Raw genomic sequence first — 12,591 nt, forward strand, 5'->3', positions numbered from 1 at the left:
TGTGTGCTGTGAGGAGTGCCCAAGCATGGGTTAAATTCTGTCACACTAACCAAGGACTGAATTGAAATTCTTGGCCACGCCTCCTGGCTTCCTGTAGCTTCAGTTTTTCAATGAAGGCATGGTCCCATCAGAACTCAGGTTCACATGGATGCAAATCCCCCGACAGATAAGTAAACAGTCTAGCCCGGAAGTTAGTACCCCAGGGTGGGGTTGGAGACTCCTCGCAGTGCACAGAGAACGACCCTTCAGGTAAGCCAATGGTCATTCTCCTGTGCACTGCTTGGAGTGTCCAAGCATGGGACATACCCAAGCTAAATGTCACTACGGCAGGTCAAATTCGAACCCTGAACTCAATTGTCACTAGAAAGAATACTCTGCAAGATCCATCTTCCAAAGGCCGCATCCGCAGAAGCATATTTGTCCAATTTATAATGCCTAACAAACAAAGAAGTGATGTCCAGGTCGCAGCCTTGCAGATATCCTCGACTGAAGCCTGGGTCACTCAGGCCGTCGTGATGGCTGCACTTCTGGTCGAGTGCGCGGTCAATCTGGGCGGCGCCAGTCTGCCCTAGTGTTCATAAGCGAGTGAAATACAAGCTTTGAGCCAGCGCCCCACGGTGGAAGAGGAAATCTTGCGCCCCACGGTCTCTGGCTGGAATGCTACAGAGAGCACCTCTGAATGATGGAAGGAAGCTGTCTGCTTGATGTATCTCTTCAGTGCCCTGCACACATCGAGGGTGTACCACCAGCGCTCCTGAGGATGACTGGGTCTGGGACAAAAGTCCGGCAGAACTATCTCCTGGGCTCTGCGGAAGAGCAAGTTAATTTTTGGCACAAATGAAGGATCCATTCGAAGGATCACCCTGTCACTATGAATCAGACACAAGTCCTTCTTAACCGACAGGGCCACTAACTCCGAAATTTTTCTAGCTGATGTAATGGTGATGAGGAAGGAAGTCTTAAGTGACAAATGTCGGATGGATGAAGTCCTCAGAGGTTCAAACGGAGGCTCAGAAAGGGCTCTTAGTACAACAGAAAACTCCCAGGTAGGGTAACGATGCACCACCTGAAGTCGTAGGTTTGAAGCTCCCTTCAGGAAGCTACGTATGCTCGGATGACGGCTGAGGTGTTGGTGAGAGCCCATTGACAAGATGGTGGACAAAGCTGCGACTTGCCATCTTAAAGTGTTTTGAGCGAGCCCTTGATCGAAACCTTCTTGGAGAAAATCCAAAATGGGAGAGACGTCGTAAGAGGGTCCTGGTTACGGTGAGTGCACCAGCGGGCAAAGGCGGCCCACGTGGTGCCATAGATTCTGGTATTGGAAGGCCGCCTGGATAGTACGGATGACCTAGCTGGAGAACTTGGCCCGAGTTAGGAGGTCCCTCTCAAGTGCCAGACGGTCAGCTGGAGCTACTGGGGCTCCGGATGGAGAATGACCCCCTGGCTGAGAGAGACCAACTCCTGCGGGATTCTCCAGGGCCAAGCAATGGAGAGGATGGCCAGGTTGGCGAACCAGGTCCTTCTCGGCCAATGAGGTGCCACTAGAAGAACCTCCGCCCACTCCGATGACCCGAGGAATCAGCGGCAACAGGGGGAAGTCATAGAGAAGACCCAGAGGCCAGGGGCTGTTGAGGGCGTCCACCCCCTTATCTTGAGGAGAGTGATACCTGATGAAGAAGCGAGGCAGTTGAGAATTCTCTAGTGTGGCGAAGAGGTCGATTAGAGGCTGGCCGAACCTCTGCAACAGTTGTTGGTAACAACCCCTGTCTCGAAATGGTTGTCTATCCTGTGCCTGGTCTGACCCCTGGGGGTAGGGACACTGGAAGGAGGAGGAAGCGGCTTGCAAATCTGATGCTCAAAAGGATTGTTTGCGAAAGGAAGGGGACCTATGGTCAGGTTTGCGGGAGACCTAAGGCATCACCTTTTTCTTATCCTTATTCTCAATTAAAATTGGGTCTAAGGATTCCCCAAATGGCTTTGCCCCCTTAAAGGGAGCGGAAGCCAGCTTCCATTTGGATCTTATGTCCGCATTCCAATGGCGAAGCCATAAGAGCCAACGAGACGTAATATTAGATGCCAAGGCGCTGGATGCAAATTTCGCCGCATTGAGGGATGCATCTGTGGTATACTTGGCTGCGGCCACTATTTGGTTAACATCTTGGCACAGCCTGGCGTCCCCTGGAGACAGAGAAGCTGGCGAAGCCAGGCATTGGACGCCCTACTAAAAAAGGAAGCCGAGGTGGAAGCCCTGATAGCCCATGGTGCAGCCTGGTGGGTCTCGTGGCAAGCTTTCTCCGCTTGCTTATCTTCCGCCTTAAGGCCCTCCAACAGCTCAGGTGGGAGAACAGACGTGGAGGTAAGAGCTGCTACAGGGGCGTCTATCGCAGGGAGCTTGAGAAGATCCTCCAAGCTGGGGTCAACAGCATAAAGCTGCTTGTCATTGCCCCCTGGGGTAGCTCAGTTACCCGACTGCACCCAGTGGCGCTGCACTACATCCTTGAAAAGTTTAGGGGCCGGGACCAAGTGCTGGGCCTGAATGTTTTCATCAAATAGCCCCCCAGTGGGATCAGAGGGATCGGTGATCCCCTGGTCAGTTGGTGGGGAAACCTCCTGGGGAGTGATCACCTTATGCAAAATAGATTTGAACAATGAGGGTTTAAACAACCCGGCAAAGGCAGGTTTGTCTGGAACCAACCCTTCATCTTCATACAGGTCAGGTTCCGCCAGGTCCTCCTCCTCCAAGATAGAGCCAGTGCTAGTCACTGAGGGAGGCGGCAAAGCATGCCTTCGTGTTCTGGACTTGCTTCCCAAAATGGCCCAGTAAGCCATGAGGCCCGACTGATACCTTCCCAAAATGGCTGCGCCCAGCAGAAAACCTACTGCATGGTCTGGAACCTTGCCGCTGGTCGCACTGAAGCCAGACGGGTTGCCGAAGCCTCGGACAAGCCCACCGGCAAGGCGCAGCCCCAGAGAAGGCAATAAGGCCACTGGGGGCTGAAGGCTAGCAGCACGAACCAGAGAGGTAAATACAATCTATCAATCAATTAAAACACTAGGACAGAAAGGAAGTAAAAGTAAAACACTCTAAGGAGCCAAATACGATAGGAAAAGAGGAAAAAAAACTCTCAAACTAAGGAGCTATGGTAAAATGTGTCCTGATGGGCTTTGGACTGAATTGAAAAACTGGAGCTACAGAAAGCCAGGAGGCATGGCCAAGGATTCAATCCAGTCCTTGGGCAATGTGACAGAATTTAACCCATGCTTGGGCACTCCAAGCAGTGCACAGGAGAAAGCCAGATTCACTGAACAACTGGGTTACTTACTTGTCAACTGTGGTGATTCACTTAACGACTGTGGCAAGGTTGTAAAATGGGGCAAAAGTCACTTAACAAAAGTCTCACTTAACAACAAAAATTTTGGGTTCAATTGTGGTCACAAGTCAAGGTATTCGGGAACGAACATTCCCAGTGTTGAGCAGAGCTAGGCCTTGTTATCAATACAGGTAGTCCTTGACCAGTGATCACAATTGGACCAGAATTTCTGTCGTAAATTGCTGCAATTGTAAAGACAAGATATCATGTGATTCCTTGTGTCTTAAAAGACCCCAGTAAAGGCAGTGAAAAGGGTCTGAAAAGAAGGTAGCCAAGGCAGCAAGGCACTTCTGCTTCAGCCTTGGGTGTAAACGGCAAAAGATTGATGCAGAGAGCTGGGAGTTGGGCAAGCTGCACGGTTCTGGGACTGCTTGCTGCCTCCCAAGTCTGCTGCAGGGTGGCTAAAAAAGCAGAGATTCGAGGGAGGGCGGAGGAGAGGGAATAGGAGGGGCAGAATAGCAATAGCAGTTAGACTTATATACTGCTTCATAGGGCTTTCAGCCCTCTCTAAGTGGTTTACAGAGTCAGCATATTGCCCCCCAGTCTGGGTCCTCATTTCACCCACCTCGGAAGGATGGAAGGCTGAGTCAACCTTGAGCCGGTGAGATTAGAACCGCTGAACTGCAGATAACAGTCAGCTGAAGTGGCCTGCAGTACTGCACCCTAACCACTGCGCCACCTTGGCTCAGAGGCGCCCCTGTGGTGGGAAGCCAAGCACCTAAACTTTGATTATGTGACAAGAGTTCTGCAATAGACATTACTTTGGGCATGGGTTGCAAGTCCATTTTTTCAACACTGTCATAATTTTGAATGGTCACTGAATGAATGGCTGTAAGTCGAGAACTACCCACATACAAATTATCCAGGAAAGCAATCTTAATTTATGACTCCGCTTCTTCCCTTGCGTAGGTAGCGCAAGGCCAACTGTACCTTTTCCATAGTGTGATGCAGTGTGCAGGGATCCTCTATGATGTGTCGGAAAAGCAGGGTGACAAGAGGGGTGAAGCCGTTGAAACCAGAGCTCTGTGTCAAGCCCAGGATCATGCGCGTGCTCTTGAGTTCAGCAAACATCATGGCATATTTGTGGTGGCGGGTGAGACGCAGACAGAGGCGCAGGGTGGCGTGCAGAGTGTCTGGCTCCACAGGCACACCCAACATGCTCACACAGGCCCGGATCAAGACTGTCACCATCTCCTCTGTCAGGCCTTGGATTAAGATCTCTGAGGGTTTCACCTCTTCTGGCGGTGCTTCTTTCTCTGGGGCTAGGCCATCAGCAGGCACGGGGCTATCTGATGGGGTTAGAAAAAGAGATGGATGTGAGAAAGTTCAACCTTTGGTTTGGCGTAAAAACCAGACCTAAGAATATGCATGTAGTACCGTTTGTCTTCTCCTCTTTAACCTTGCTTTCCATTTCTTTCCCTTCCTCCAACGTTCTCTCCAGCTCTTGTCCGTTGTTTTCTTTAACGGTCTTGCCAAGTCGGGGAACCCTGAGCAAGGTCAGCATTACTGGCCTCCTGTTTCCAGTTTCTTCATTCACCTTTGCAACCAGGAAACACACCAGGTGGTTAGAATCAACCCACCTGTTTATCCCAAACCAAACATCTGAACAGAGAGTGGGAAGTTTATACCTGCACCATGGTGGTGAACTGCACTGTGTAGCGCCGCCGGCCAGCAGTGAAACGAACACTAGTCTCTCCCGCTTTCCAAGCTGTGTCAATAGTGCTATTATTACTTGCGCTATAGCTACACCATCGGCCCGAACGATCATCAAACCATCGCCAGTTGTTGCCATTAGCCTGAAGGTACTGGAGGAAAAAAAATGGCTATTAGATGTACCCTACACTATAATTCCTAGGCATACCTGCTCAAAACAAGTCCTAGGCGATTACAACAGCAGTTGTATGCTTGAAAGAATAAGAGTAACCCTTCTACGAAGCAAGTTAAGTCTTCATACATGAGACAACTGATTTCATGCAAGTTTTAATTTAATAATTGGAGTGGCAATGGAATGCATATACTGTTAGGAACATGTTTTGAATCTGAGGTTGGATACTGCGTCTTTATCATGCATTGTATGCCAGGCAGCTTACTCCAGATTCCTACGTGAAGTATACCTCTAAAACTACACACTATTCAGCCTTCCCCCAGCAAAAAAAGCTAATTCTAACTTAATGATAAAGACTTTGGACTGAATGTGAGGTACAAAGAGGACATAAGGCAAGGCAGTGTTTCAGATTGAAAACATGATGGAAAACGGTGGATGATGTAAAACAAATGGAACCAACACAGAAAAAAAACCAACTCTGCCTTTATTTGCAAAACTAGGTACTGTTGTGATTACTGATCAAAATAAAATGTATCTAACATAAAACTAGGAAAAAATCCTTGTCAATATGTTAATTTTAAGAAAGCCAATTAGCTTCTTAAACCTCTAATGCAAGTACTACAAGAGATGCAGCCTGTATGTTTTAGTGCCATCACATACACACATTTATATTTTCCCAAATGGCTACATTCATTTAGTACCAATGAAAAGTATGCAGTGCATGTTCAGAGGTACTCTGCCTTTTCACATCACTTCACACAACACAAATATGGAAGCTGTCATCAATATGATAAAGCTGTCCTTTAAATTTTACAACCCACATTCACACATCCCTCCATGTGGCAATTGTGTCTGTGCCTTATTCTGCATGGCTTTGGAAGTAGCATCCACCAACCTTTTTCTAAATACCTTCTTCAACCACCTCTATAATCAAAAGTGTAACGTAAATTTATTTTGTGTCCTTTAAATATTCTTCTCTATTAAAAATTGGGTCCAGTTATACATTTCAGCAGTAGAAGAGATATAAAGAAAAAGAATTAAGCTATGTATGCACACCTGCCCATAAAGAGACTCCCAAGTTTTATTTTTCGACTCTACAATAGTGAAGAAGATATGAGGAGCAAGGAGTGGGGTGTAATTAGTCTTACTAATCTTAAAAAATCTTGAATTGGAAGGACAGGCTGCCAACTGAATAAATGTTACATATTAATACAATTTTTTTGGCACCTGGGGGAATTCACTGTGAATGCATGAATAACACTTGGCGAGTTGCAGAGTTGATACATAAAGAGAAATTTGGTTTTTAAAGACAGTGGATCTAGAATGATACATATGCATTAAATTTTAGTGAAGAGGCTTAAAACTATATTTTGTCCACTGAAATATTAGCACAGCCTTATCATAGCATTTACTCTGGGAAAACCACACAGTTCAACTTTGAGCTACTAATATTCTCTTCTAGCAGTACACTGGGGGAAATTAGCATAAATGTTTATGTAATCTAAATGTTTTGAACCAGTTCAACAGCCAGATTTTTTTTTCCCAACAAGAACTTGCACCTTCTCTCTGGATTCATACCTTGTTCATTTGGGCTCTTCTCTTGGAGGAGATAGCTGTTTTCTCATAGAAGTCAATTAACAGCAATACTGGGGTGATCCACCTATAGGAGAAATTTGATAAGGCCAGGAAAGGCAGCAAATTATTTTTTAATTTATATTCTGACTTTCTTTGCAAGTGCATTCAAAAACAATGTCATTAAGTAGATCTGATTCAGACAAAGACGCTGCAGCCCATTTAAGATTATAACCCTGCCAAAATAACAATATTATCAAGGCTTTCTGGCCCTTCCAACTTTTAGCCCAGCTAGGTTGAGAAGCATGGAACTCCAAAGAGCTAACAACAGGCAGAACCCACACCAGTCCTGGTTAGTAAATGCATCATATGTTTACTAAATCATCACAAATACAATTATCAAACTGAAATCCATTTTCAAAGCACAAACAAAAGAGTCCGAAGCAAAGCCTCAGTACAGCATAAATTTGGAAAGCTGAAACTAGGTTAGGGATTTCCAACTCTAGTCCTTTACTTGTTACTTACTTTGGTGTCTGCACTTCCTTCTGTTCCTTGGCAGCTTGTAGGCAAGGTTGTACCACTTCCAACAGTTTTATCAAAACATTGAGAATGCCACTTGATTCCACGACACGAGCACATGGCAACTTCAACTCCTGTTGGCAGTTAAAAGGGAAAAGATCAGCACCCATGCAATTGAAAGGAAGTAGTCTAGATAAAGGGTTCACCACTGAATTAAAAAAAAAAAGCTTTCAATTACAATATAGACAACAACAAAAAGGAATTCAAGATTTGTAGCCTAAAACTTAACATCCGCTTTGCTGCACAGGGCTTTATTTCATATGCCGGAGGGAGGGGAGGAGGGGGGAGAGATAAATTCATTGACTTAATCCAGATGTTTTGCTTCTCATCCAAGAAGTTTCTTCAGCTGAGAAGTGAAATGTCTTCAAAGAAAAAACAGAAAGTCCAGTTGTCTCTTGAAAAAGCACTTATGGGACAACCATGACATGGATGACTGAAAATCTCCATAGACACTCATCTAATTAAATTGACATGGAATGCAGTCTACAGCTCTTTTTTCTCTCCCTTTGCATTTGTTAATTTTTTTTCCTGAAAATGTTCACTAAAGTACTAAATATAGTAACCTGAACACTTAAATAAGAAGTGGAACTTTCATACGACCAAGCAATTACTCTTCTATAGAGAATGCTGCCATCTACCTGAATTAAAAAGGAATTGCTTACATATGCTTTAAATGGGCAAGCGATGTCATCAGGTATTTTGGAATTCAACTACCACCCATCTTTTTCACCATGGCTAATGATAGGTCAATGATAGCTGCAGGCCAAAATACCTGGAGGATACAAGCTGCCTATCTCTGTTGTAATAAATAAAATTCTAGATATAATCTTAAATAAATTAAAGGCATCCTGGTCCAAAATTGACCTTTTCTTTGCAAAGGAATTAACTTAATAGTTATTACAGAAGTTTAGAGTAAACTCCATATTCTATCCACAAGAAGCTGAAGAGCTGGTATTGCAGGATTCTTCACTGTGACATTCAGTATTGAAAAAGGTGGTGTTGGGTGAATAAAGCCACTAACAAATAAAAACATACCAAATTAAGTAGTCGCTCTAATCCCATCTATACTTTAAATTTTGGAATGAAAAGTAGACCAATGAAACAACAAGAAGACAATTACGCATGTGCCCACAGATGCACGCACACATATCTCAAGCTACTGTCTATAATGGAACATGTAAACTGTTAAATGATGTATTTTGCCCACCCTCCCACTTCCCACCCAATCTTTCCAAGAAAGAAGTGAAAGACAGTTACTGGATCCAAAGTGGAAAAATGTTTTGGCTCTTACATTACACTTGCTGTAATGCTGGCACCCCCTTAAAGTTCCTTTCCTGAGCTCAAACCATAGACATCAGTCTCACCTCAAATAGTAAAGTTAATAGCAGGATACGCGTGGCCAGATTGGAGGCCTGAGGTAGGGTAGCCATCTGGCTAATCCATTCAGAGACAGTCTTTGTATCACTTGTAGTGAGGGGCAGAGCTGCCTTGATGAGCACATCAGCAGCTTCCCACACCTGCCAAAAGAAAAAATAAGTTCTCGGTGACATTAAGAAGCCAACCAGCAGGATCATACCTGGGTCCTTTATAATCTATGTTCTTGTTTTATTAATGAAATTACTTTTCAATTTATACAGTACCCAGAACTGCATGATTATTAGATATTTCACCTTGGATCTTCTAGTGTTTTTATTTCAGTCTGAGCATTATTTTAAATGTTTCCCAAAATAGAAGTAGGTAATTTTTTTTGCTATTTGTGAAAGATAAGTATGCTTATAACCATTGCACTTAACAAACATGCACTTTGGTTTGCCATCAACTACATACATGTGAAACATTTGTGCTACTTATCATTGAATTAACTTTTCCTGAATATAAATCTTTACACCCTTATTGCTCCAAAAATCATATAAAAGTGGTGGATGTTTGTTTAGCTTAACAACTATGAATCTTTAGGCCTTGAAAAAAATGCTTAACCAATAAATAAGTAAAATATATAAACATACAGAGACAACACCCCCACCAAATATTCCACAAACATGGACAATAAAACTGCAAATAAAGAAGGCACCTGGATCACTTGCCGTGTAAGATCTCAAATATAAACTGCAATTCAATTCAATGTTTATAGCTTATTGTATTTCTTTGATCTAGTATGCAGAGAAACTAAAACAGTCTGATCCAGATTCTCAAAAGGTTATGAGATACAATCCTCATTAGGCCTAAGGTATGGGTATGGTTTTGGCTAAAGATGTAACCAACTAGAATCAAAAGCTCCTGCAAAGGTATCTTTTTTTCCACCTAAAGCATCTTAAGAAAACACGGAGGCGATGCTTTCTAAGCATAAAAAGTTAATCTACCTGATTCACAACTTGTTTGAGGATCATATCTCTATAATCAGCTCCGTTACGTTTGATGGCAGTCATAATGAGGTCACAGACACGGTACACTGTATCTGGGAGCTCATCCAGCAGGTGAAAGCAGCCAGGTAGCATAGTGTCAGTGAAGTTGTGCAACTCTTCTTGCTCAAGAGGTTCTGCATCCTGGAACTTCTCCAGACACTTGGCTTCTTCTTCCTCCTGTTTCTCTCGAGCCTTACGTTCTTCTTCTTCTTTCCGACAAGCAGCTTCCTAGAAAGAAAGAAAGAAAAAGCTACTTTATACTTACTTTATCTGCTTATATACCACTGGTTTTAAAAAAATGATTTATTTTTTTTTGGCATTTTACAGCATAAAAACTGCCTTGCCTTCTTTATCTCCCATACATGGCAGATCATTAAAAGATGTTAGTGGAAAGCCTTTCGGTAGGGAAAATGGCAGTGTAGATGCCTCCAACACTCTCAGAAACATTGTCATAGCTTGATTTTTCTTCTAAACGTGAACGTTTTTTTTTCCAATCCAGCACTCTGAATCACAATATAAAGGGCAATTTATTTATTTTTTTTACCTCTGGGGATTCAGCCCTTTGGTCCATGGGGATGTCTTGTCCCAGGGACATAGCAATGGCCCTCATCATCTGATCTTCTTCAGACATGCTGAGATCCTGCCAGACAACCCACAAACAGATGTGGAATATTAGTGATTGGTTACTGGAATCCAACTTAATCTGCAGCCTAAAGGAAACTAGACAGTTGTATTAACTGAATTTGTAACTAAATTTGTAGTTACAAATTCATGTATTAACTAAAATTATAACATTCAAGTAGGAGTAGAGCTCTCTTTTCTACACACTCATCAAAAAAGATTTTCTAAGCTACAAGCATCAAAATTATAGTAATTAATTAAGTGATGATTGCATATTTCATCTTTTAGGATTGGGGAGTGAAAGTGTCCAATATTTCATCAATATCTAGAATGGGACTAGAGCAACTCATGCCACTACCCTGATGTCTACACAATCAATTCAGACTCTGGGAAGAGCAATCTGGATTAACTGTTGTGATAAAAATAAAAAATAAAATACAAAGCAAAACAAGATACATCAAAAGGAGAAAATATGATCTGTCCCACCCTTTTTGGCTCTGCTTGCGTGTGGCTTAAGGCCCATTCAGCACTAACATGTGGACCCCCCAATTCCAAAGCAATGCAGTTTTCAAAAGAATAAAGGTTGGGAATGAATAATCTAGAATAAAGGAAGCCAAGAAATTTCTAAAAGTCAAATAATCTTAAACTGCTAGATTGCCTCACCCTTACAACCCCACCCATAAGGGGTGGAGGATGTGTCAGAAGATACTCTGTGGCTTGTTCCATGGTACTGGTGTTCAACAGAGCTTCCATAGCATGCTCTCGTGTAAAGCCCATGTCCATCAGCTGAAAATAGGCAGAGGCAGAAAACTTCATAAAGGGATTGGATATGCAAGCAGAAGACAACCAGAAGACTCAGTTTAAAAGCCAACTACATTCCCCCAAAGAAAAGGGCTTCAACCAAGAATGCAACTTTTGCAAAGCACTAGAATAATAATGGAATGATTTCTACCTGCTGAAGCTGCTGCTGGTTCACTTGTGGCTCCCTTCGGGCACCACCTTCTTCTTGCCCTGCCTCTTCCTCACTACGTGCTCCCTCTTTCTCCTTGCCAAGACGCTCACGGATAACTGGTTCTCCACGCAGGATGTGACACAGGATAGCCAACATGGACTCTGCCATGCGTCCTCCGTATACTTTCAGGGGCTTACGGTTCCATAGGTTTTTGATGCAAGTGAAGGCTGCCTGCACAACAGAGGAGACAAGCTAGCAAAGGTAGCTCTACCATGGGGTCTCCTCCTTGGAAAGTCAGAAATGATTGAATTTTGCAGCTTCTAGACACAAAATCACTTATAAAGAGGGAGAGGTTAGAATGCATCACATAGTAGTGCATTCTACACTATAAAAAAAGAATAAGATACAATTATACAAGGGGTACGTATGAACATTAAATGCTAATAAGTTAGGATTTCAGTAACTTTTCAAACAGCAAAACAAGACAGACCAGCTGTCATATGCCACAAGATAACAGATTATTTAGACTGATCACAAAGAGCTTTTCCTTTAATAAAATCACATTCCTGCAGCAGCTGGAGTGACAGCATATAGTTCTACATATTTCACTTCCATATAACCTTTGTTTTATCTGAAAAAGAAAAAAAAAGGAGAAAGAAACTGCAACTACTCACCTTCTGTGTTACCACAAGAAAACGCAAAGCACTGAATTGCAGGTAGTTCTGCCCACCTGGTAGCTTCACAGGCAAGGAATGGGGAGATTCCAGCACCGTGGTAGGATTCACCATTTTCTCCACCAACATGAGCCAGGCATCCAGAAACTCGCCTGTGCCATCAGGCAAATCTGGGTGTTCTAATCCTTCAGCAACTGGAACTTTGCCTCCCATAGAAAGGGCCCAGTTGAAAGTCCTGGGTAGGGTGAGACATGAAGTGATTATAGCCATTAAGCATTCAGTTCTTATTTTTTCCCTACATAATCCCACTAAGGTTATATCTGACCTGAATGAATCTTTTCTAGATCATAATTATTACTGATCATCATAAATAATTGCTGATAAATGTCTTTTGTTGCCACATTCAGGAGCCAAGAATGGAGTAGGCTTTAATTCCCTATAATGTTGTGTGGTTGAAATATAAGGATTTGGGCCAAGGCAGTAACTATACAAAGTGAATTTAAAGATAAATTTTTATTCCAATCATCACATCATACATTTTTTCTAAAGCATTCCACCTCTTTCAAGAGATTTCCCCTTTCTAGTTCATGTATCA

The 12,591-nt window shown here is 43.1% G+C and overlaps 1 protein-coding gene across 14 annotated transcripts in view; it reads right to left on the reverse strand.

The window, feature by feature from the left end:
- HUWE1 (HECT, UBA and WWE domain containing E3 ubiquitin protein ligase 1) overlaps nucleotides 1-12,591 on the reverse strand; it is a 117,568-nt gene that overhangs the window by 31,436 nt on the left and 73,541 nt on the right. For 13 of the 14 annotated variants that reach the window (XM_032209145.1, XM_032209144.1, XM_032209153.1 and 10 more), the window contains 11 exons: nucleotides 11,997-12,231; nucleotides 11,323-11,553; nucleotides 11,034-11,156; nucleotides 10,294-10,389; nucleotides 9,708-9,977; nucleotides 8,712-8,864; nucleotides 7,294-7,421; nucleotides 6,775-6,856; nucleotides 5,000-5,176; nucleotides 4,749-4,908; nucleotides 4,302-4,660 (listed from right to left, as the gene is read on the reverse strand). In XM_032209145.1, the coding sequence (XP_032065036.1) occupies nucleotides 4,302-4,660; nucleotides 4,749-4,908; nucleotides 5,000-5,176; nucleotides 6,775-6,856; nucleotides 7,294-7,421; nucleotides 8,712-8,864; nucleotides 9,708-9,977; nucleotides 10,294-10,389; nucleotides 11,034-11,156; nucleotides 11,323-11,553; nucleotides 11,997-12,231 (2,014 nt within the window). The remainder of the gene's footprint in view (nucleotides 1-4,301; nucleotides 4,661-4,748; nucleotides 4,909-4,999; nucleotides 5,177-6,774; nucleotides 6,857-7,293; nucleotides 7,422-8,711; nucleotides 8,865-9,707; nucleotides 9,978-10,293; nucleotides 10,390-11,033; nucleotides 11,157-11,322; nucleotides 11,554-11,996; nucleotides 12,232-12,591) is intronic. The other variant, XM_032209154.1, reaches the window with a different exon arrangement.

Source organism: Thamnophis elegans, chromosome 2 (genome assembly GCF_009769535.1).
Source record: "Thamnophis elegans isolate rThaEle1 chromosome 2, rThaEle1.pri, whole genome shotgun sequence".
Taxonomy (NCBI): Eukaryota; Metazoa; Chordata; class Lepidosauria; order Squamata; family Colubridae; genus Thamnophis; species Thamnophis elegans.